The sequence below is a fragment of the Micropterus dolomieu genome, linkage group LG22, assembly GCF_021292245.1.
Source record: "Micropterus dolomieu isolate WLL.071019.BEF.003 ecotype Adirondacks linkage group LG22, ASM2129224v1, whole genome shotgun sequence".
NCBI lineage: Eukaryota > Metazoa > Chordata > Actinopteri > Centrarchiformes > Centrarchidae > Micropterus > Micropterus dolomieu.
This window is the reverse complement of record NC_060171.1, coordinates 2,994,242-3,018,076: the sequence shown is the minus strand read 5'-3', so window position 1 is coordinate 3,018,076 and position 23,835 is coordinate 2,994,242. Positions and strand designations below refer to the sequence as shown.

Genomic DNA, 23,835 nt, shown 5'->3' with positions numbered 1-23,835 from the left:
AACACAGACTGTCATGTTTTTATTCTTCCTAATGTGCTGAACAAACCGAACCAAACCAAACCCCTGACCCACAAACTGCAACACAAACCGAACAGTGGGCTTGTTGAACCATTGCACCCCTACTGACTAGTGACTGAAAGAACCCTAATCAGTGTCCTTTGCAGGGTGCCTGGACTTTGCTTTGGAGTCGGGGTGAGGAGCTTTTCTGGGCACGTCCAGCTGGGAGGCGATCCAGGGTTAGACCCGGAGGCAGTAAATAGATGGATGGACAGACAGTGTGTTGTATTGCTTTTTGTATAAAATTTGCGATATAAATAAACTTTCATCTGTTTTTTGTCTTTACCTTTGCAATCCTGGTCTAGGGCATTGCCATAGTAAGCAGGTCTGCAGGCTTGGCAGCGGGGTCCCATCGTGTTGTGGAGGCAATGCAGACATTCTCCTGTCAGGCTGTCGCAGGCGTGGTGGTCGTCTGGGTTGATGTTGTTGTTGCAGCGACACTTCTCGCACCTGGCACCTGGCAAAACCAGGTTACCATAGAAACCGGGGCGGCATCGGTCGCAGCGTGGACCTGAGGGAGTTGGAAGGTTTATGAACATAAAACAAAAAAAAAAATCTCTTTCTCCCCTCTTGTCAAACTGACACTCTGCTGAGACACGAGTCAGCTCACCTGTGTGCCCTTCCCTGCAATTACAGGTCACACTGAGGGATTGTGGGTCCTGTTGGCAGGAAGTGGCGAAGAATCGTCCACTGCTCTGAACGTCTGGACACAGGCAGGACTGACAGGGCTGTCTGGAGACGGGATTACCATAGTAACCTTCCACACACCTGCATCAGCAACACAGGTGTGTTATCAGAACATCTACAGGACCTCATGTACTCAAACATTTCAGTGTAAAATATCCAAAAATATCAAATCTGACAAGAAACACGAGAGCCTATGAATTAAAACAGGTTGAAATGAAGAAATAAAGAAGTTACTACAAAACATAAGAGTAGCAGAGGAAGTGATTCAGGGTTACATGTGTGCCTCATTCCCGAGTGTGCATTGGGACTTTCACAAGCACACAAATGGTATTTTGAAGAAAAAATCTAATTTTGATCTAACAAATAGCGCCCCCTAAAGAACTGCCCCCACGACACGTTTCATTGAGAAGTATGTTCATGTCCAGACATACAAAAAAGCATCTTGGAGCGATTTTTAATGTAACGGTCATTTTGTGTGATTTACAAACCCCATACTTTAACAAACTTAATTCCATCAACTTCAAATATTTGCATTGGTGATCAAAAGTTGTACAAACTGTCGCTAAAGGCGGGCCCGTGGTGTGGTGTCAAAAATCTATCATTCAGCATGAAACAGGAAGTTGTTGTCGTCACTGTACGTGCTCAAATCTGTACCAAACTGTACGTGCTTGATAACCGTCCTGCCCGGAACACATCCACATGCCAATATTCACTCATTCATAGCGCCACCGGCTGGCAACAGGAAGTAAGCTCTGTGCGACACTCACACAATTTACATGAAAGTTTCACTATGTGCTCCACACTTGATGTACTCTTGAGCTCTAGCGCTACCTAGGGGACACAAGAAGTGATGTTTAAGTCCTTCGTGCAGCCTCCAAAGTGCGCGACAATTCAGAGCTGCGTCGGCAGAGCTGCAGCGTGGGTCACCGTTTGGGGGCCCGCCCAACGCTGCTTTCAGCTTTAATCAGAATTGTAATACTTGTTTTTCAATTCCATGACATACTGTACATGCATAGATCATCATTTGAATGTAGCCGGGGAAACAGACTGTGCAGCATCTGAAAAGCCAGAGTGTCTTGCAGTTCTGCATGTGCTTCAGTGGATGACTGGGCAATCCAACATCCTTGTACATTATCAGCCGATGGCTCGAGAAATGTGAAGATATGGTGAAACAATGTGACTGTAGCACTATAAAATGTTGGAATCTGAATCAAGCCATCTGGCGTAGCGTGACAGTGCTTTCACAATATCGAACCCCAGATATCGACCTGATTGAATACACAACAGCCAATCAGGATAACTTTCTGTCTGTGTCTGTCTGGTTTTCATGGCACATGGTAACGCTGTGCCAAGTCGAGTTGGCAGCAGTTTGCAGGGATTAGAGCAAACAGAACAGATTTTTCTTTGCTCAAATTTAGATTTTCTCGCTGCCCCCTGCACGCTCAGGAACGTGGCACACATACAACTCCATAGCTGAAGAGCAGCTCTCTACACTGTAGTGTATGCAGAGACGCTGACCCTAAGAAACAGATAACTAAAACACTTGCTAAAGAACAGATGTGGAGTTTAGGGGAGAAAGGGAGAAAGTCCTTCTCAGTCTTGAGCCACAGTGGAAACTTATTTCTCAAATGGGAATGAGGTCTGCAAAAGACAAAACAAACTCACAGAAGTTGATTGTAACAAAACTCTGGTTAAATTTTCTAAGTTAAAAAAAGGAACATATAGGTAAATAAATGTTGCTCTTACATTATTTTACCTTGTGGAATGAAACAACCCTACATAACACACAGCTATATGAGCGATGTATGACATGTGTAATTGTATTATGTGTATACTCAACCTGTCACAGTTTGGTCCGGTGGTGTGCTCCCTGCAGTTCAAACATTCTCCGGTCTCTTCATCACACACCTCTGACAGTCCATTACATTCACAGTGTCGACAGAATGGGAAACCCCAGAATCCCGTCTGACAGCGATCACAGCGACGACCCGTTACCTCTGAACGACACGCACACTGACCTCTGATCTGATCACACAGCTCTGACATCGAACCCCGAGGGTCACACTCACATGCTGTTAATAATCAGCAGGAAAAAAAAAATCATGGACTGATTTTAATTCATTTGTCCTAAAAAAAATTCTTGTTGAATCGTGTGTTTTGGATTAATTTCATTTTAGTTGTAAGAGTTCCTTACGTTTGCAGCCGTCAGGTCCAAAGCCAAACGTCAATGGTGCACAGGTGTCACAGCAACGGCCAATCACATTGGGCTTGCATTCACAGAATCCTCCCAGTTTACTGCAGAATGGTCCAAGAGAGCCGATGACATTACACCTGCAAACTGACAATGGGGAAAAAAAATCTGAGATCAACAAAAAACTAAATTTTCAAACGTTTCAAATGATTGTTTATGAGTAAAGAACCAGAAATTACAAGAAACCTTAGTGACACACAAAATGTTAAAATTTATATTTAAAAAATGCTACTGTGGAGTTATGTGTCCATGTGTACTCAAGCTTTCTTTATACTCGTGTAACACCTTGGTGTGGCCTTTCACAGACACGCGAGAAATGAGCAAACACAGAGGCACTTATGCTCAGTATGTTTGTTGCAGTATCTGAAAAGTCAGCCACATTCCACGGTTTTCAACAGGTAAGAATAGTACAGCCAGCTGTGGTTTTGATTTAGTTTCTTTCAGTAGTAAGGTGGTAGAGATCTGTCAGTCTAGAAAGGTGGGTTCTTCTGTTTGTTTGTTTGTTGATTATTGCCAAGTAGTCTTTTACACATACGAGAAATTTGCTTTGGCGATAAGGTGCTACATGTAGACAAACATACAGTCAACATAAATAGATGTAGAATTATATAAATATGGAGCAATGCAAGTTATATAAGAAAAATAAAAGAATAGAGAAAAATAATACAACTATATGTAGAGAAAGAACAAGGTGGCAGATATTTACATGTGCATTACTCTGGGTTTGTGTGGTGCAGACGTATTGCAGCGGAAGAGAGTATTGTGTACACATAAAATGACAATTCAAAAATATAGAACAACAAAGATTAACAATTAACAACAAATATGTGCAACCTTCGTGACATGAAATTAAATAATATTGTCAGTGGGGGACCCGGGCCTTGATCCTGATGGACCGCAGCCTCTTGGGGGGAGTCAGCTGCAATCTTTCCTGCTCGCCTCAGAGTCCTCGAGGCGTACAGGTCCTGAAGAGAAGGAAGATTGCAGCCAATCACCTTCTCTGCAGAGCAATTGATATGCCTGCCCTTGTCCCTAGAAGTGGCAGCAACGTACCAGATGGTGATGGAGGAGGTGAGGATGGACTCAATGATGGCGGCGTAGAAGTGCACCTTCATTGTCTTTGGCAGGCTGAACTTCTTCAGCTACTGCATGAAGTACATCCTCTGCTGGGCCTTCTTGGTGAGGGAGGTGATGTTCAGCTCTGACTTGAGGTCCTGGGAGATGATGGTGCCCAGGAAGCAGAGTCCACAGTGACGACAGAGTCACACAGGATGATTGGGGAGGGGGGGTTGGGCTCTTCCTGAAGTCCACGACCATCTCCTTCAGAGCGTTAAGCTCCAGACTGTTCTGGCTGCACCAGATCACCAGATGGTCGATCTCCCACGTGTAGGCGGACTCATCCCCACCAGAGATGAGCCCAATGAGGGTGGTGTCATCCGCAAACTTCAGGAGCTTGACAGACTGGTGACTGGAGGTGCAGCTGTTGGTGTACAGGGAGAAGAGCAGCAGGGCCGGGATGATGGTGTTGAAAGCAGAGCTGAAATCCACAAACAGGAATCTGGCGTAGGCTCCTGGGGAGTCCAGGTGCTGGAGGATGAAGTGAAGGGCCATGTTTACTACATCATCTACAAACCTGTAGGGGCAAATTGGGGTTCAGGAGAGGGATGTATTTAAGGCAGGTCAACCCAAGGCGGTCAAAAGACTTCATTACCACAGGTCAGGGTGACAAACCAAGGACCACAGGTCCAGGTTTCTGCCTCCTTAATAGTCTGTTGACGTCCCTCTCTGAGATGAGAGACGGGTGAGGGGGTGGAGCTGGCCATCTCGGCCAATTCCCACCCTGACATCCACCACTGTGGCCCTGAGCAAGACTCTTAACTTGTAAAAAGTTTTGGGTTGTATTTTTTGTGTTTCTGTTTTTTCCATTTTGTTTCATGTGTCTATTTGTCTCCGTTTCTCTCGTTCCTCGTCCTTTGTTATTTACAGTATGTCTTGTCCATCCTTGAGTATTGTTGTGTGCTTTACTTCCTGTTTCATTCATGTTATCATCACTAGCTGGTGTTCTTGTCTAGCTTTGTTCTGTTAGTTTATTTTAGTCTTGTTCATTCAATATTCAGTTTATAACCTGGTTTTTGTATTTTTGTTAATGGATCTGTCTGCTTGTGTTTTTGGTTTATTCTTTAATCTGGTTGGTTCCGTTTTGGTTACATGGTCTGTCTCGCCTTAATGTTTCACTCTGCCCTGCTTCACTGTGTCTCTCTGCGTAATTAGTTCCTCGTGACTTTCACCTGTGCACTGCCTCACTGATCGTTTGCCTGTGCATTTAAACCTTCAGTTCAGTTTTGTCTATGTTGCGTCCTTGTCGTCAAATGTTCAGTGTTCCTTCCCGTTTTTTGTTTCATGGATTATTTCTCTGCCCTGTTCTGGATAATTACTCTGCCTGTTTGGAGATACCTTTGTTTGGACTTTTTGACTACTGTGCTCCTGAGTAAGCCTGTTTTAAGTTGCTTAATAAATCTTTTGTTTGAACTGCATCCTCCTTGCCATTGTCTGCATTTGGGTCCACACTTCAGTTTCCTGCTGCTTCACTCAACCTAACCATGACACTTAACCCCCAGTAGACAAATATGGCAATTGTAAGTCTCTTTGGATAAAAATCATCAGCTAAATGACAACTTCATTAATTTAAAAAATGATTTCTGCCCACTTCAGTATACCAGTTCCCAAACAAGCGGTAAAAAAGGATGTTACGGCTCCTTAAGGTTTATTAGTGAAGTGGTGGTGATTGTTTTGTCGGCACCTCCAGAGTCTTTTGTGCAGGATTATGGTACTCTGGTTAAAAGGTAGCCATGAGGAAAAAACTCCCGGTGCTGTAGAGGAGCTAATGGCGACTCTGGCCTTTAGTATTGACTTTAAGGTTGGGGGCGTGTGAATGCCGGTTACTCTTCCTCATTTCAACTCCTTGTCTCTGGCTCTTCTGGGTCGCGAGAAGAGGCTCGGTTGTAGGTATGCCAAGCTTGTCTCCATCTGAAGGCTCAGCAAAAAGCATTGGATCATCGAGCAGAGCTTAAGCTCCACCTGCAAGTCAAACGGCTGGAAATAGAAGCAGACGAAGCCTGGTGGCCCACAAATGTGTGGTCTTTACTGTTACAGTGTCGAATCCATTGGAAAGCCCAGGAGATAGTCTCAGCATTCTCTCTACAGGATAGTTTTGGATTATGACCCCAAAGAGACTTATACTTGCTGTATATGTCAGAGGTTGCATGCCTCTGGAGGGAAGTGTGTCGCTCAGGGACACATTGAATCCGGGACTCACACCAATGGATGCGTCTTATCCACTGCACTATCACCACCCCAGTTTAAGAGATGATTGCCTGAGTGCATGATGATATATTTAAACAGACAAAAGGTGAAGTCTATATCTGTTGCAGCTGTCTTGGCTGATGTGCTTACGCATAAAGCTACATATTCTTCCCTACCCTCTGACAAACCTTGTGCTGCTCCAGTAATGTTAACAAACCCACACTGCACCGAGAGGAGAGGGAATTCTTTTCATGCCATAATGCAGGGTTGCCAATCCATGGTATTGCTGTGCTATATGGAAACAATATTGCTGGGGGTAGGGTAACCCCTGCACTCGAAGTGTTAAACACTACACCAAAGCTCTCTGAGCGAGATGATATGGTGGCACAACCCAGTTTGTGTCCTTCCTGCATAATTACGCAGAGCTTCAAAAATTGGTGTTGACTTACTCACCGCGGAAGATTTCCTGGTTTGTTTTGGGTGCCGTCTCCATTACCTCCTCAGGCCGGTGTTTGCTTTTTTGGCTATTGGACAGATGACCGAGGATTTCCAGGGTGATGGGATTGAATGTTCCGACAGGGAGCGGTTGAACAAATAACAGAAAACACCTGCCAGCTGGCTGCAACAGGCCTTCAGCAACCCAGCGACAGATGTGATCAGGTCCTGGTGCTTTGTTTGGTTTCATCCTCTTCAGCATGAGTGCCACCTCCTCGTGCCGCAGCTCCAGGTTTGCTTGGGCAGGTATCATAGGAGTGAGCTCAGCTATTAGCTCCTTCATCTCTTGTGAATAATCAAACTGGTCAAACCTGGAGTAGAGTTGATTGAGGTCCATGTTGACAGAGTCTATTGTCCCTGATGATGCGTTGCGTGGTGAAGTTGTTAATTGGGAGGCCAGCCAGTGTTGTAACGCCTCGCCAGGCGTCCCTAGCGTTGCCTTCAACAAATCCTATAAACTCATTTTGAAACACTTTCTGGCCTGGCCTAAAGTCCGATGTTGACAACACTGCCACTCTAGCCATTTAGCAAGCAACATTCTACCCGCTCTATTGTGCCCTATACTTGCTTTTGAAGAGCCATTCAAGTGGGACATAGTGGACTGTGGTGGTCCACTACCCAGAACAAAAGCAGGGAACCAATACCTACTCACCATCATGTGTGCTTCCACTCGTCATCCCGAAGCAGTAGCACAACGCAAAATCACTTCCGTTCCATTCAGGGTTAATTACCTTGTTCTCTACCTTCGGTTTGCCAAAAATTGTACAGACTGATCGAGGCACAAATTTTCAGTCTACGCTTTTCAAACAGGTCCTAAGGTTGCTAGATATAAAACATGTCATCTCCAGTGCATAACATCCAGAATTGTAATTTTATTACTTGCAGATTGCTTTTTTTTTCTGTAAATTTACCACTTTCATTTTGGAAATTCTTTTCAAGTTTTATCTCAGATAATTATCCATCTCCCCCGGCTCCGTATTTTTTTAAAGCAGAGAATTGCCCTAAATAACAGTTGTACCTTTACATCTCAGTCATATCACAAATAAAAGAAGAATCCATAAGACAAAATGGAGAATTACAACAAGAACACTTTCAATGTACCTAATGCGCTGCCAACAAGCCTCCCTGGCTGTGTTGGCTGCCACGGTGTTAGATTTGGCAGTTAACTTTTCTTTCCAATCCACATACTCTGACATTATCATTGTGCATAGGGAAAATGCGCCATTATGAAACAATGTTAATTGGTCCAATTGTTAAGTGGATTTTGTGCGTATTTCATGCACAATTTTTTCCATAGAAGAATGTGTTCCAATTAAGCTAACACTGAATCAATTAACATCTTATTCACCGTCGTAGTTCCTTTTACTACCGATCTAGGCAGTCAGAGTTTGTCAACCCAGCCTTTCCTTCATAACCCAGAGTAGGTTAACTCCCTTTGTAGTACAGGACTAACGTCCTGTTTCTTTTTCCAAGATTGGAAAATAATTATTGGGCATGTCTATAAAACAAAATTAATGCATACACATTTGTCAAAATTGTAATCTAAACACACCTCAGTTTGCCTTGACATCTATTGGGTCTTATATCCCCCAAAAAGAGCCATAGCCATAGACGTTTTGTACTCTTATGTGCTGGGGTTACCTGAAACGTCGGTGTGGCAATATTCAAAGTCAAATGTCAAACTGAAAATACCTTAATTAAGTTTAAATGCTAAACTACTTATGAACAGCTCTATTGTGGATTCGCGTTGTCACGTTGAACTACTTACGAATGGCTCCATTGTGGATTCGTGCCGACATGCTCTTGATGAGCCCCTCACAGATGTCTGGTACCGATTCCTGTGGGCCAAGCTCAGAAGCCAATCCAATGCAGTGAAAGCGGCGGAAAGAGTCGAGGTCGCTCTGGGAGCAGAAATCTTTGATAGACTCTATGCGTGGAATCAGACCCATCTAAAAAAATATTTCAGTAAACAATTAAATTCATCATGTGTGATAAACCATCTACAAATCATTTATCTAGTCTTGTTAGAAATACACTGTTTAATGTGTTCCCTTCTCTTTTGTTCTTGTATTTTTGATTTCCGAAAGGTGGCAATGGACTCAACCATCTATGTTTTATGAGTTTCTCTCTGACTACTCTATGTGCACTGCTTCAACATGTGGACAAATTCAAACACTGACACACCAGGGGCCTGTGCTATGAAGCAGGATTTGACCTTAGTGATGCAAATTCAGGATTTACCGAAGGCTTTCAGTCCTACGATGGTGGTTCACTTCTTACTGGGGTACACAGTCATGGTAACTTATGCTGAACGGCTAACCTGAACAGCCCTATGGTGCAGTTTCTCCGTCACTTTGGATAAAAGTGTCAGCTAAATGAATAAATGTTAATCACTCAATGAGATTCAGTTGAACAGGTGATGACCTTCTCACCGAGTCGATCAGGATCTGTGAGCCGGAGGAGCCATCAGATCCAGGCAGTTTGTTAAAAACGACATCCACAAAGTACCGACCGCCTGCATTCAGACACACCGGAGAGTCCAGAATAACTCCTCTGCAGACAAACAAACAGTAAAGGACATAACACACAGGTGTTAATAAAACAAGCTGAACAGGTAGAAAAGTTGCATATCATGAAAAAGTCATTTTCCCCCGTCTAAAAATCTTCATAAAGCTTGTCAGCAGATGAAGCCTGGAGTGCTCTAAAGTCTCCTGGTAGATGCTGCTTTGACTCTGGACTGGAGAAAACTCAGTGGACCAACCCCAGCAGAGGACATGGCACCTCAAATCATCACTGAAAGTGGAAACTTCACACTGGAATTCAAGCAAATTAGATTCTGGTCCACTCCACTCTCTGGGACCTGGATTTCCAAATGAAATGCAGAATTTAAAGGAGGACTTTAGACCACTGAGCAACTGTCCAGTTCGGTTTCTCCTTAGCCCAGTTAAGACTGACTCCAGCCTCAGTCCACTCTTTGGGAAGCTCCCCCCAAGTTCCTGAATCAGCTTTGCTTGAAAGTCCTCTGATCCCTCTGATCCCTGTTGCTTATGTCACAGGCTGACTCAAAAACCCTGACATGAATAATCACAAGGCGACAACAGGCTTCAGCAACGGTACCATTACATTTATTTTACAAAGAACTCAAACATTTAATTAACATAACTACTCAAATAAGGCAGTATAGTATGATAGTCAGTGCGATGTAGTGAAGAAGAAAGCAAAATAACGAGGAGCGAGGAGTAAAGCGAACTCTGTTTCCCTCCTCTCCATCAGGTAGCATCTGCTTTAAATATGGAGAACACCAGGCCCCAGGTGGCCCCAATACCTGATGATGACCCCCGCCTACTAACACCTACAACAGAACACACACGCATACTCAGACCAACCAGACAGAGATGAGGACGTCCCGGGGACGTCACACTTGTGCACCTTTTCCTCCCACACTTTAATGTTCCAGTCAACTTTCCATGAACATGCTTTGATCCAGCACAGCCCTTTCAGCAGGGACCTTCTGTGGCTGACCCTCCTTGTGGACGGGGTCAATGAGCGTCTTCTAGACAACTGTAGAGTCAGAGGTCTAAACCAGACAGAGATTAAGGCTCTTCTCAGGTCCACATGTCTGTATTATACAGTCTTTGTTCTAATCTTTTGAGATAGGGATTTTTGATTTCCATGAGCTGTGTTAAAAAACTTACTTGAAATCAGATCAAACCTTTTGCTTTATAGTCCTCAAAATCTCAGACTGTTTCTGTGTCTCTAAGCTAATTTATGTCACACCTGAGTAGTCATGTGACCTTGTTGTTTACTGACATCGTCTCACCTGGAGTTTCCTGGAAGAATCAGAGGTTTGCTTCCTGTTGGGTTGCTGCTGCAGCCGCCGTCGCCCAGCAAAGCTGTGATGATGCTGACTGAAGCCAGCCAATCAGATGGAGCCTGCAGAGGACGATCAGCTGAAGTTTTAATACAGGAAGATAAATTTCACATTAAAGCTGTCAGAAAATAAATCATTATAAAAAAGTCAAATAAAGTTTACTTTTAGATTATAAACATCTCAGACTGTAAATTTCATATAATTCAATAAACCTTGTGGATAAAATGGTTTATTTACAAATTGTAGAAATATTTAATAAATGTCATTAATATGCAGCTTTAAAAGCTGCTGAACCAGAAGAAATATGAAAGACTAAATAAGATAAAAGGTGGTTTTATTTCAAATAGTTAATATAAGATTTAAATGTGACCATTTCATGCCAATTTAATTCATCATCAGAATTTTGTTTATTGATATCATCCTGTTTGGTTTTCTTTCCTTTCTTTTTGGGGTAAATTATCCTTTATAACATTTACAATAAGTTCATGTTTTAGAAATACAGAAGAGAAAAATGGAAATGTCCCCCCGGGCCACCGCCACTGATCACAATCACACATGGAAGCTGCCCAGTACAACAGCAGCCTGGTCTGCTGAGCAGCTCCACTGAGCAGTTGGGGTAATGGGCCTTGCTCAAGGGCACTTCAGTGGTGCCAACCATAACCAGGACCTGAACATAGTCCCCGACAGTTTCTCACCTTTGGCTCGTAGCGAATCACCAGCTGGTAATCCAACGATGATGGGAGATTGTCCACTGTGAACCTAAGCCCCTCCCCCTCCAACACTCTGACCAATCCCAGGCCGGTCCAGGTGATTGGCTGATCAACTGTCCTCTGACGAGGAACAATCTGCAGGGCGTGACCCGGGTCCAAAGGGATGCTATTCTGCTGCAGTGGGGAAACAATCATCAGTGACAGTGATGACATTCTGATTGTCTGAAAGGTCAATTTCAAATCATTTTTATTTATATAGCGCCAATTTATAACAAAAGTTCTCATTGCATGTTTCATATAAAGCATGATTCATGATTTTTTTAGCAGCAACACAATTTAGTGGCCGATTGCTTTTTGGCAGCGCCTCAATGTGGCACAGAAAACTACTGGCCCAAGTTTAGCATTATTCGGACAGACCAAAGAGGAGATTTGAGATCACTTCATTTAAAGCGCCACATTGTGACCAACTGGCAGAAAATTTTGCATAGAGCCTCGACCGAGCATGTGAAGGTACTTGACCAAGTTTCATGCCAAGCTCTGTGTGGAGATATGACATCACTTCCTGTTTAACTGCAACATACATTATAAGTTACACATTTTTTGGATTATCAAAATTCTTCTAATTTAGATCAGGAGGGTCCATAGATTCTACTTGCAAAGGTGCTCACTGCTAGGAGGAGTTTCTCACATTTCCTGATTTTGCAAAAAATATTGAAGGGCAGAAACGGCCGTGGCCTAAATCACAAGATGCAGCTCAATTCAGGGAACGGGGAGATTTAAGGTTTTTGAAGTTGCGATGCACTATTTGGGAGTTACGGGCCAAAATTCTGCCTACCGAGGGTACTGGGAGCCACTCTGCCTTGCGTGCTTGGCCCCCAGCCCATTTCACAGCAGAGACCTTCTGTGGCTGACCCCCCTTGTGGACGGGGTCAATGAGCATCTTGACCAGACTTGATCCAGACTGATATTAAAGGCTCTCCTCAGGTCCACATTTCTGTATTAAATGTTTTTAAATGTCTTTATTCTAATATTTTGAGATTTGGATTTTTGTGTTCCATGTGCTGTAAGATGTAATCACCAAGATTCAAACCATGAAAGGCCTTAAATATTTCACTTGACGTGTAATGAAACTAGAATCTATGAATGTTTCTCTTTTTGAAAACTTTACCACAATATTCTAATTTTCTGAGATGTCACACTGACCCGTTTCCACACATGCTTACACCAATAGCAGTGGTTAACCTGCACGCTGCCAACTGCACCTCAAAATGTAACTAACTTTCACCAGACTCTAGTCTTCAGGAGACAGTCGGGGTTCAGTGTCTTGTTCAGGGACACCTGAACATGCAGAGTGGAGGATCCAGGGATCAAACTGTAGACGACCCGCTCTACCACCTGAGCCACAGCAGCCCATAATGATGTCCCACCTGTCCCTGTCTCCTCCGGCGGACGAGTCCCCGAGTCCTCCGAACTAGAACGACTCGTCCGTTAGTGAACTTAAAGTTGTAACCCTGCTCTCTGAAATACTGCTCACACTGCGGTACATCTGGGTTCAGCTGAAAGTACACAGAGATACTACATGTAAAACACATTATATTGTCAGTATACACTGATACTCTTACTGCACACACCAAAGAAGATGATGAAGGAGGAGTAGAAGGAGAAGAAGAGCTTCCTCCGTGGAGCGGAGCGGCGAGCTCTGCCTCATACAGGAAGTAGTCCAGTGGAGCCAGGAAGTACCCAGAGGCGGGGTCAGAGCAGCGCCGACCCACCATGTTAGGCAAACAGGAACACTGTCCGTCCTCCGGAGAACACCTGAGGAGTCAGGAAGTGCAACACGTTTCACTTCAGACAGATTTAGAGGAAAGATAAATGAGAGAGGCAGCTGATTCCAAGAGTCCAACAGTTTTCTGTTACTTAGCAGGAGTCAAACGAATGAATGAAAATGTAAAATAGTTACTGTCAAACATAGAAATTTTAAAGCTTATTTCTCCCAGTTTTTTTTGTCCACGTCTTTCTTCTTCCTGTAAAACCTGATATCTGTCTGTGCTGCTGAAGGATTCCTCCCTGATGTTTCTTTGGTTCTGTGGTTCATCTTTAACTTAAAGAGGGTGTTGAGACTCATGAGACTCATTCTGGACTGTAGACGACCTGACCGTCATCATTACTTCCTCTTCAAACCGTTGTAAAGATTCAGACAGTAAATACCAGGAAAGCAGAAACCTACGTGGTGCTGTGAGCTCCTCCGATATCACAGTCGCAGGGTGAACATCTGAACACAGAGTTTCCCAAACCCCAGAATCCCGCCTGACCACAAAACACAGACAGAAGCACATTCAAAAATATGACGTTTTAATAAATGACTGATGATTGTCTTCACCTGTAGGCTGTGAATGTTTATCATGACTGTCACGATCCGGATCTCTGCCTGTTTGGTTGTGGAGAGCTCTCTGTTTATTCTGTCTTCTACTGTTACTTGTGATCTCTGCCAGTTTTCTGCTTTAGTCTGTTCTGTTTTAGTCTCCTTGTCTTTGTCCGTCTGTGCTGCTCACATATACTGGTCTGTCTCTCAATGCGTTTCTGCATTGTGGTCTGGTCCTGGTCCTGCCCTAATGTGGAGCTGGTCTGTGTTATCTAGTCTACTTTAACCATCCTGTGTTATTAGTCCAGTTCCTGTTTGTTTAGTTATGTCTTCAGACGCCCAGTTTGCTGTTCTCTTTAGTTTAGTTTACTTGGTTTATAGTTTACACTCTGTCTTAGTTTATTACCTCTGCCTGTTTTTATTGTTCATCTGGTTTTGATCCGTCTGCTTGTGTTTATGATTATTTGGGAATATTGCGTATTTTGTCTGTTCCATTAGTTTCATGATCTTTCGGTTCAGTCTCCCTTTTTCTGTTGTGATCCGTGTTATTTCTGTTTACATCACTTTACCTGCCTGCATGTCAGTAAAAGTTTGTTTGTTTTTTTTTGTTCTCTGACCTGAGGACAAATGTCCAACGTGGAGGACAATACAGTTCTATTCTTTCATTTAAATAAAACAACGTTTTTGTCTGTGCTGTCACGTTTTCCTTGTCCGTGGAGGACAATACAGTTCTATTCTTTCATTTAAATAAAACAACGTTTTTGTCTGTGCTGTCACGTTTTCCTTTTCTGTTAGACAAATGATGTTTGTACAAATATAATAAATATTTTACAGTGTAATCAGAGAATAACAAAAATCATAACTAGGTCAGGATCATAACGAGGTCAGGGTCAGTTGGTTTCAAACTGCAGATTACTGAACTAAAGTTATTTTACAGACTGCTCCTTTAAGATAAAAACCTACCAGACATCGATCACAAAGTGGTCCACTCGCCAAACGATCACATTCACAACTTCCTGTCAGCTGATCACATGACCCGACACTTCCCATAACATGACACCTGCACACTGAAAATCACAACAATCAGAGAGACACACATCGTCAGACCAACATGACGAACAGCAGCTCCTCTGTTTATGAAAAGGTCAAATAAGTTATTTCTCACCCTGACAGCCAGCTGGGTCGTCCTGTCTCAGACTGAAGAAGCCATATTTGCAGCGATCGCAGCGTCGACCCTCCACGTTTTCTTTACAGACACATTGACCGGTCAGAGCGTCACACAGACCGCCACCCTGCGAACCAGCTGGGTCGCAGTCACATGCTGAAACCCAGGAAGAAGTTAGTTGATGAGTGTGTCTGACCTCACTCTGACTACAGACTAAACCGAAGGACAGACCAGATGGAGACAAAGTCATGCCCGTGACCCGCACTGTAAAACAGCTCTGGCTTGTCTTCTTATCTTGATCGCCTCAGGGATGGTGACGGCCGTCCTTCTGACTCAGATCCATAATTACAATCATAACTTATGATCTGTATCTGTCAGGGTTGGCTGAGTGCGGAGGCAGGTAAACTGAGGTGTAAACGTAACACATGGATACAGTTTGTGGTGTTTGTAGCAGGAAAAGTCCAAAACATAGACGGCAACATGAACCCAAGCACTGTTCAATAATCCAACAAGGTCACAACTCCACAGAGAACAGACAGACACTCAACATACCAATGAGGACACAAGTAAATACTGATACCAGACAGGCAGGGTAATCAAACACAGGTGAGACACATCAGGGCAATCAGGGCCGACACAGAAGAAGCAGAGCCAGGGAACAGAGACAGGTCATTACTGAGTAAAACAGGACAGACACTGAACATGGAACAAATGCAAACAAAATATAATCCACATGTTTAAATAAATGTAGACAGAAATTGTGGTAACAGATGAACAATGTCTGTGTGAAAAGCCGGCATGCACGACCTACTGTGGATGTTGTATTAAGATCTAACCCTGCAAGTCGGATCGCTATGTGACAGCACAAATGGTTGCGGGATTATGCCGGAATCTTTTGTTCAGTATGAATGAGTGGATGCGGCATGTTGCCGGACATTTTCGCAGCATTAATTGTGAAAGTAGCTTCTGTCTTTAAGAGACTTAAGTCTGTATCTGCAACAGGATCATATGTGGCCTCAGTATGAGACTTTAACCAAAGGGTTTAGGTTCCCTTTAGAAACAGTAATGATAGCCGACTCAATGGAAGGACATCAACACTTCCATGTAATGCTAATGGCAGAGGCTCAGAGATATTAATTGTTCAGGCTGCCCTGCTTTGGTGCAAATGAGACAGCAGGAAGTAAAGGACAAGGGGCAGAGGACTGGCTCCTGTATTCCCAAACGGCATCTTGTTAAAATCTGCGTTCACTTTAGGTCTGAACAACAAAAGCACCACAGACAATTTTTAGCATTTACTAAAACAAATTTGTCTTTTCTGTTATTTCCCACATCAACTTTTATTATGGTCATCATTGAAGTCAGAGAGTCGTTCTGTCAGCAGGAAATACTTTTTACTAATTTATCACCACTTCCATTCAGTTACATGAGGCTGATCATTCCTGAGAGTTTAGTCCAAATAGACAACAATAAAACGTAGTAAGGACTCGGACTAAAGTCACTAAACTGCACTAAAGACTCAAGCAAAGGAAAAGAAAGCTGCACATCCAGCCACTCTCACCGACTGCATCTGTGAACAAAAGTGTTGCTGCTCTACAAAAAAGCCTTGGACTGATCTGAAGGAATGCAGTGATCGATCATTGATGTGACTTGCAAATAAAATGTGTGGAGTAGTGTTAAAGGATATCCGAAGAGGAAATAAATTAAAAGCCTTAAACTAAACAGTTCTCTTTTTAATAACAATGTATTAATAACAATAATGGTAATAATTCACTCCTGCATCGTTTGCACTCTGCTCATTGCACTATTGTCTCAATATTGTGTGTGTGTGTGTGTGTGTGTGTGTGTGTGTGTGTGTGTGTGTGTGTGTGTGTGTGTGTGTGTGTGTGTGTGTGTGTGTGTATACATACATACACATATATATACACACATACACACATTGTAGCCTGTGTTTGATTTTTTTACTGGATTATTGTGTTATTGTATAAGTAAGCACATCGTGAGCATTGTACAATCCAGAGTCAAATTCCTTGCATGTGTACACATACCTGGCAATAAAGCTGAATCTGATTGTGGTTTTGGTTCCGAGCTGATGTCGGATTTGATGGGAGTTGCATTATTTCAATTTCCCCTGAAACATTTAGCCTATTAAGTCTACATGATTTAGATGATGATTTCTGCCTGTAGAAATTATCCTGTGTCTCTGAGCAGGAGACAGTAAAACAGAATTAGACGTTCTCATTTCAGGGCTTCAAATAGAGTCAACATACGCTTTGAGGAAGCCTGACAAAGCCTATTTTATCAACTCAGTTAACTCCACCAAAAGCCTCTCCAGCTATAAGAGCCGACTGACAGCTGAGATCAGCTGTGATCAGAAATGGATGTCGCTTCACGTGACGGTTCAGAGGAAAGGATGTCTAATTTCCTCGTTCCTTCTCTCCTCGCATGGTTTGCTTGCATCTTTCCATGCATCCCCAGTGGATGGGACTAAGGAAAAGACGCAAGTGAGGGAAATGTGGATGCAATTTGAGTCACTGTCTCTCTTCTGGATTTTACTAATGGTTGGATGCAAGCTAGCCTAGAAAAAAAAACAACTCAGGCAAAAAGCTCTGTAGCATGGTCTTTACATGCAAGCACTGACTGATGAAGGGAAGGGTCTATACATGCACCCACATGCAGATTAAAGGTAGCAAATGTGTTGACGTTCGAAACCCTGAAAATACAAGATGGGAGGTTCTGGGGCTGCAAAAAAATTCAGACACCTGTGACTTACTGTTGATAAAACCAATGGGTCCGACAAAACTAACACCTCACTTTAACTGCCCTGAAAAAAGCTCAAGCCATAATGGATAACTGCTGATGGATTTCCTGTTGTCCTGCCTTCTTTTACTCCAAATTTTACTTCATCTGTTTCTCAAAATACTCTACTTTGGTTGAAGTACTACCTCCAAATCAGACGACAGTGTGTCAGACTCAATGGAAGTCTCTCCAATTATTTAATTGTTGAGCGGGGGATTCCACAAGGTTCATCTCTCAATGTCTATATTCTCAATTTATATTAACGACCTTCCCAAAGATTGTTAAGCACATTTATATGCAGATGATACATTTACATATATTTTATCTAAAGTCAACAAATTTACAATTGAAAGATTGCTACAACTTGAGTTTGATTCCATTCAGAAGAGGTTTTTATTCAATAAGCTATTACTTAAGAAGAAATTATGTAGTACATTGTTTTAGACTAAAATGAGTCTTAGAGGTACCTCAGATTTAAATATTTTAACAACAGATTCCCCTTGAGCATCCAGCACTTACCTTACCTAAGTAAATTTTATCGCTCCACAAACTGTTTCAGTTTCCAGAAGAGGAAAATAATTGTCACACAGCTACTACTGCCTATGTTGGATTATGATGGCATTTTGTCAAATCAGCTTTCTCTGTATAACCATTGTTACATTTAATGTTCCTCTGTATGTATCTTTCAATGCACTTTGTGTGGGTGATGAGGGTTGATGGGAATGTTGTGCAGGAGAACACTACATCATGCTTTTGGAAACAGTTATGTTTCTCAGATCTTATTAACTGTGGATTTTGGAATTTGCCACATTTTTAATCTAATCAAAGTCAAACGTAAGTAACTGTGACTCACACACACAGAGTAAATAAATGAAAGCAGTTGAAGCGTACGTATGCAGGCGTGCGGGTCATCCGTCGCTCTTTGTGGATCCTGATACAGAAAAGGTCGACATCGTTCACAACGGGGCCCCGTCCTGTCATGGCGGCAGTCATCACACACGCCACCGCTCACTCCGCCAGTCAATTCAAAGTGAGCGGTATCAAAGTGACACGAGTCCGAGTGACCGTGACAGTTACATCCTGAGAGAGACGTGAAACACAAGGACATGATTACAAACTGAAAACTAAATGAATTCATTCTTAAAAAACAAAACTGTAAATAGAAAGATGAACACTGACAAACTTCTGATACAAACTTTTATTATACTGCAGTACCAGTGTTACCAGTCCGTCTGAACAAGGGGTCTAAACTAAATGTTAAATATTAAGAGATAAGTGATTCACAGTTCAGAGTTAAAACTTGGTTTTAAATATATATTTTAGATAATATGAAACTGAACTAGGAAATGTCTGTCTGTCTCCTACAAATTATATTTGCTAGTCTACTCATGTCCAACAGCAAGAAAAGCCTGGTGGATGATTCTATCAACATGAGGGGGAAATGATTGAGTCTTTACTCCTGCAGATGTTGACTGTGTTTACTCCTCCCGGCCTCCAGGGGGTGTCGTGGTGAAAGTCTTGACATTTCTCACAGTTCTCTCCAGCTGTGTTGTGCTGACAAACACATCGACCGTGAACCTGAAGAGCAGAAAACAGCTTTACCTGCAAATGAAGGCTGTTGTTGTTTCCCTCATCTTTGAGTTAATGTGATCGACGTTGACACTGCACATTTTCAAGTGGCCTTTTATTGTGGCCAGCCTAAAGGTGCTTTCAGACCAAAAGCGAAGCGAGCGTTTGGGGCGGTGAGTTTACATACTAAGTCAATGCAAAGACGCATACAGCCGCGATTTCCTGTCGGGTTGAATATTTTCAACTCAAGCGAAGAAGTCGCACGACTGAGTCACGATAGCCTATCAGTGTTGAGATTGTCCGTACTTCACCGAGACTTCAGAGCGTTGTGTGGAGAGGGCCAGGCAGAGCGGGGGATTGAAAATCGGTTGAGAGCTGCTAAACTTGGGCAGAGAGCAGCGCTACAACCATTGGACAAATAAACCCCCGTAGTCGGTCGTATTCTGCTCTGACAACTACGCCGTTTACTCGCGGGAGGAGCTCGGAGTAAACTGCTTTTATTAAATTAGCTTTTTACTTTAGTTTTTGGGATTTCAATGTTGATTTATCTTCACTGGAGTTTCTCAGCAGCTAGATTCCGTGCACATCCGGTTCCAGTGTTGTTGTTAGCGTTGTTAGCTATAAAAACCAGACAAACCTGGACATTGCTGGGAAAAAAGAATGCCAGGAGGTTGAACTACCTGGTGAGTTCAGAAAACACGTGTCTGTAACTTTATTCCAGCTGTCGTTGTACTTTACTGTGACCAAGTTAGCATAGCCCTGATCGATCCGAACTCCATTCAGAAAACAAACATTTTAGAAGATGTTGTCCTGCTGTCTTGCTGACAGATCTGTCAAAGCATGAATTCCTATGTTTAACAAATCTGCATCATGTTGTAGTTATTTCGGCATCAGTTTAATCCATTTATTGCTATTTAATCACAGCAAATTGTTTACTTTGGGTTCAAACAGTTGTAGTAAAGGCGAGTTGTGTTTATTCACGTTATCGCCTTAAAATCGCCTTCTCGCATTGTGTGTGAACACTTTAAGCAAATGTACTCACGTGAGGAAAGCGTCGCGAGGCCAAAATTCGCAATTGATCTGAATGCGGCATAAGGCACACCTGTGCAATCCCCATGCTGTCTGATCAGCATCTTGATATGCCACACCTGTGAGGTGGATGGATTATCTCTGCAAAGGAGTAGTGCTCACTAACACAGATTTTTACAGATTTGTGAACAATATTTGAGAGAAATAGGCCTTTTGTGTACATAGAGAAAGTCTTAGATCTTTGAGTTCAGCTTAGGATGAATGGGGGCAAAAACAAAAGGTTTTTTTGTTCAGTATGGTTGACATCTTTAAATGCATTTCCCCATTATTCCCTTTCGTTTATAATCCCTTATTACCCTGTCACATAAATATCAGTCTAATATAACCCAGATATCCCTACTGTCAATGCCAAGCTATTACCTAATTATTACTTTGGTAATTACATGGTATTACTACATTATGACCTTGTTATCAAACGATTTCCCTGTTATTACCAAGCTGTAATGTAAACTCCTACCCAGAACCAATCCATACCAGGTCCATAACTGATTTCTGTTCTGATCCGTACCATGCCAGTTTGGGTGAAGACGTCCCCCCGTCCACGGTCCACAGGTGTACACTGGCTGGCGTGCCCGTTACAGAAGCAGCTGCCTCGGACCACCATGTTGTAAAGAGCGTAGTAATATTTGTCCTGAGGGTTCCTGCGTCTTCGTCCCAGCAGAGTGTCGCCCAGCGTGAAGAGACGAGTGAAGTTCACACGGATATTCGTCAAGGTGATCAGATCTGAGGATGAGGATTAAACAAGTTTACATAAGTTCTTCTTTCTGTGTCTGATGTAAACACATCAGCTCAGTCCCGTTGCCATGGTTACCTGCAGGTTAATACACCTAATATAAGATCTGATTTAACAGGTTGCTTTAACTGTTTATGCGAGTTATTTGAACACGCAGCTGACAACCAATCAGAGAGCAGGGTTCTCACCTTGGATTTTCTGTGCATATGGGTTTACTATTTGAAAGACGGGATCGAGAGCTTTCAGCACCACCTGGTGGACAAACAGAAGAAAGAGATCTTTTCTCTGTTTCTAAAAGAAGGAGTGGTACTTGTGTAAAAGCTTCAGCTTTATTCTCATTTGTTCCAGTCTGATTCTTCACTGACACAATTTCTAATCTCTGGTTTGATATCATCTGGATCAAACCTATCCGTCATTTTCATCAGTAAGAGTTTGTTTCTCTAACTTCCTTTTTTTCTCTTTTCAGAAACTGAAGATAACGCATTTGGTTGTTTTTTCACTGAAGTGTGACTATTATAAGTGTCTCATTACCATCATGTGACCTTGAGATGTGATTTAACTGGCACCTCTTGAGGGGTCCTGGCCCTCAGGTCTGGAACCTCTGAACTAGATCATCATTGGTTACCTTGATGCTGGGGATTATGGGTGGCGGTCCAGGTTACTGAGGTTTTATTTGGAGTTAGATGTGTGTTCATTTGTTAGTGAGGGTTGTGTAAGTTTAAATAAAGTGGAGTTGAACATGTGACCTCTCCGTCGGTGGACGGTTCTGATCCGGAGTATCTGCTGTCACAGACGACGTCATCGATGCTGTCAGCCGCCTGATTGGACACTGCAGGAAAATGAAGCGAACAATCTTCTGCAAAGTAACGAAAAACTTTCCAACTTCGTCCAAAATCTTTCGATCGCTCCACCAACATGGCCGTCGGACGGAAACTCTGCAGAGAGCAAGCACAGGAAGTGACATCACAGGTTAGTTGACCCCAATGTTAACATACTGCATATATAATCAGCATGGAAAGTTCATCCTCATACGGTTAGAGAGAAATAAACTGACACCAGAGAAGTGTATTTGTGAACATGAATAATTCTCCTGATGGTTTGTTTAGTGTGCTACCTTGAAGGTGAGGACCAGGTGACTGAACTGGAACACGGTCTCCAGATCCAACCTGAGGCTGACCTGATGAACTCCTGCAGACAACACAGCAGCAGGTACACAGGTGAGTTAGCCATCATAACAGTGATTATTGATGTTCAATCAATAACAATGTTCCTACATTTCCCAGAATTCACAGTGCACACTGTCACGAAACCTTTGGCTCTGCTAACTAGCAACAGCAGCTATGCTAACCTCTGAGAAAATCTCTGGTCAGATCTCTCCATTTTTCAGCCCAAATAAAAAACTGAAAGCTGAAGTCACTGATCTCAGTTCACATGAAAGATGCAGGTTGTCGCTCACTGACTCTGGATCAGCTCCAACAGACTTCTCAGACTTCACTGTAAAACTCACCACGATTTCCTTTTGACGTTTAATAAAGAAGGAACTGAAGACTGAATCATCATCTCTTTAGAGAAAACGTATCTGCAGGTCTTTCTGGACGATCTGAAGATTCAGTGTTTGATTTAAAAACCAGGCAGACAAGCGGAAAGAAAATAAGTTCTGCAGACGAAACATTAAGTTGAAAACATTTCAACTCTGATTGGACAGACGTTGGAACTCACCGTTCTCAGACTGCCACCACCTTGTCTTCCTCTCAGGGTCGAAGGTCGTGATGACGTTCTCGATGCGATGGCTGTTGGGGTTGCTATAGCGATCGTACGGCAGCCGTGAGTCACACTTGAAGCATTTCTGCACGTCCTGATGGACAACACCACATCACCTCCAGCTGATCATCAGAACTTCGTTTACCATCAACAGTTTAGACTGTTATTGATCATGGAGTCTCTGACTCTTTGACCCATTTCAGTAAAGTTTTCATTGTGTACAATAAAGTTTCAGCTGTCCTCAGCAGGTGGACCTTAACTCTAACCCACGCAGCAGCTTGTTACCATATTTACATTCATTTATTGTCAGGCTGCGACCTATGACAGGCGCACACCAGGAGGTCAGGTGATGCAGGATACAGAGCGACAAAGGCCAAGTGAGGAGGATGGGAGGGCAGGCGGGACAGACGGACGGACGGACGGACGGCCTCGAACTGTTTTGTTGTTACGTATGAGGACGTGTTGAACTTGTTGATTGTTGGTCAGACTATAAACAGATATTCAATCAAACTATTCTAAAAGCAGGTGTTTTAAGGTAGGGCCAGATCATCTGAACGGTTTCTTTTTCTTCTGAATTTTTGAAGAAATATTTCTGTGAGAGAATAAAGCCCTGGAGGAACGACAGGACTGAAGGAATGAGAAGGAGAAATAATTCCTCAGGCTGGAAAGTACAGCGTGAAATACTAACGGGACGGATCAGAACATGTTTCAGTATGAAAGTCAGAGTGCGAGCCAGAAACACATCAATCAGACAGAGAAGTGAAGCGAGAGGAGGAAATATACAGCAGGAGAACACAGTTCATCTGCAGCACATGGAGCGCACATGGATATATACACTGCAAACACACAGAAGAAAAACCAGAGGACACGTGGGTGGATACATTTGCATGTGTGTGTTACTGTGTGGTGAAACTCATACTACTTAAATACTAATCATACCCCCCCCCCCCCGTTATACCTCCAGGTATCCAATGATGCAGTAGTCC

At 42.9% G+C, this 23,835-nt stretch overlaps 1 protein-coding gene and 1 long non-coding RNA gene across 2 annotated transcripts in view; one reads left to right on the top strand and one right to left on the bottom strand.

Moving 5' to 3' along the window:
* lamb4 (laminin, beta 4) overlaps positions 1-23,835 on the bottom strand; it is a 27,566-nt gene continuing 3,731 nt past the window's right edge. The window contains exons 3-22 of the mRNA XM_046038656.1: positions 22,808-22,943; positions 22,203-22,276; positions 21,835-22,023; positions 21,277-21,340; positions 20,864-21,078; positions 19,155-19,275; positions 18,589-18,777; positions 14,902-15,057; positions 14,700-14,803; positions 13,602-13,681; positions 12,802-13,189; positions 11,360-11,545; positions 10,614-10,726; positions 9,226-9,346; positions 8,562-8,742; positions 2,939-3,082; positions 2,585-2,816; positions 668-825; positions 344-568; positions 1-219 (exon numbers count right to left, since the gene is read on the bottom strand). Coding sequence (XP_045894612.1) covers positions 149-219; positions 344-568; positions 668-825; positions 2,585-2,816; positions 2,939-3,082; positions 8,562-8,742; positions 9,226-9,346; positions 10,614-10,726; positions 11,360-11,545; positions 12,802-13,189; positions 13,602-13,681; positions 14,700-14,803; positions 14,902-15,057; positions 18,589-18,777; positions 19,155-19,275; positions 20,864-21,078; positions 21,277-21,340; positions 21,835-22,023; positions 22,203-22,276; positions 22,808-22,943 — 3,147 coding nt within the window. The 3' untranslated portion in view covers positions 1-148. The remainder of the gene's footprint in view (positions 220-343; positions 569-667; positions 826-2,584; positions 2,817-2,938; positions 3,083-8,561; positions 8,743-9,225; positions 9,347-10,613; positions 10,727-11,359; positions 11,546-12,801; positions 13,190-13,601; positions 13,682-14,699; positions 14,804-14,901; positions 15,058-18,588; positions 18,778-19,154; positions 19,276-20,863; positions 21,079-21,276; positions 21,341-21,834; positions 22,024-22,202; positions 22,277-22,807; positions 22,944-23,835) is intronic.
* LOC123962499 overlaps positions 21,201-23,835 on the top strand; it is a 2,912-nt gene continuing 277 nt past the window's right edge. Inside the window, exons 1-3 of the long non-coding RNA XR_006822956.1 lie at positions 21,201-21,512; positions 21,881-22,057; positions 22,195-22,305. This is a non-coding gene — a long non-coding RNA (uncharacterized LOC123962499). The remainder of the gene's footprint in view (positions 21,513-21,880; positions 22,058-22,194; positions 22,306-23,835) is intronic.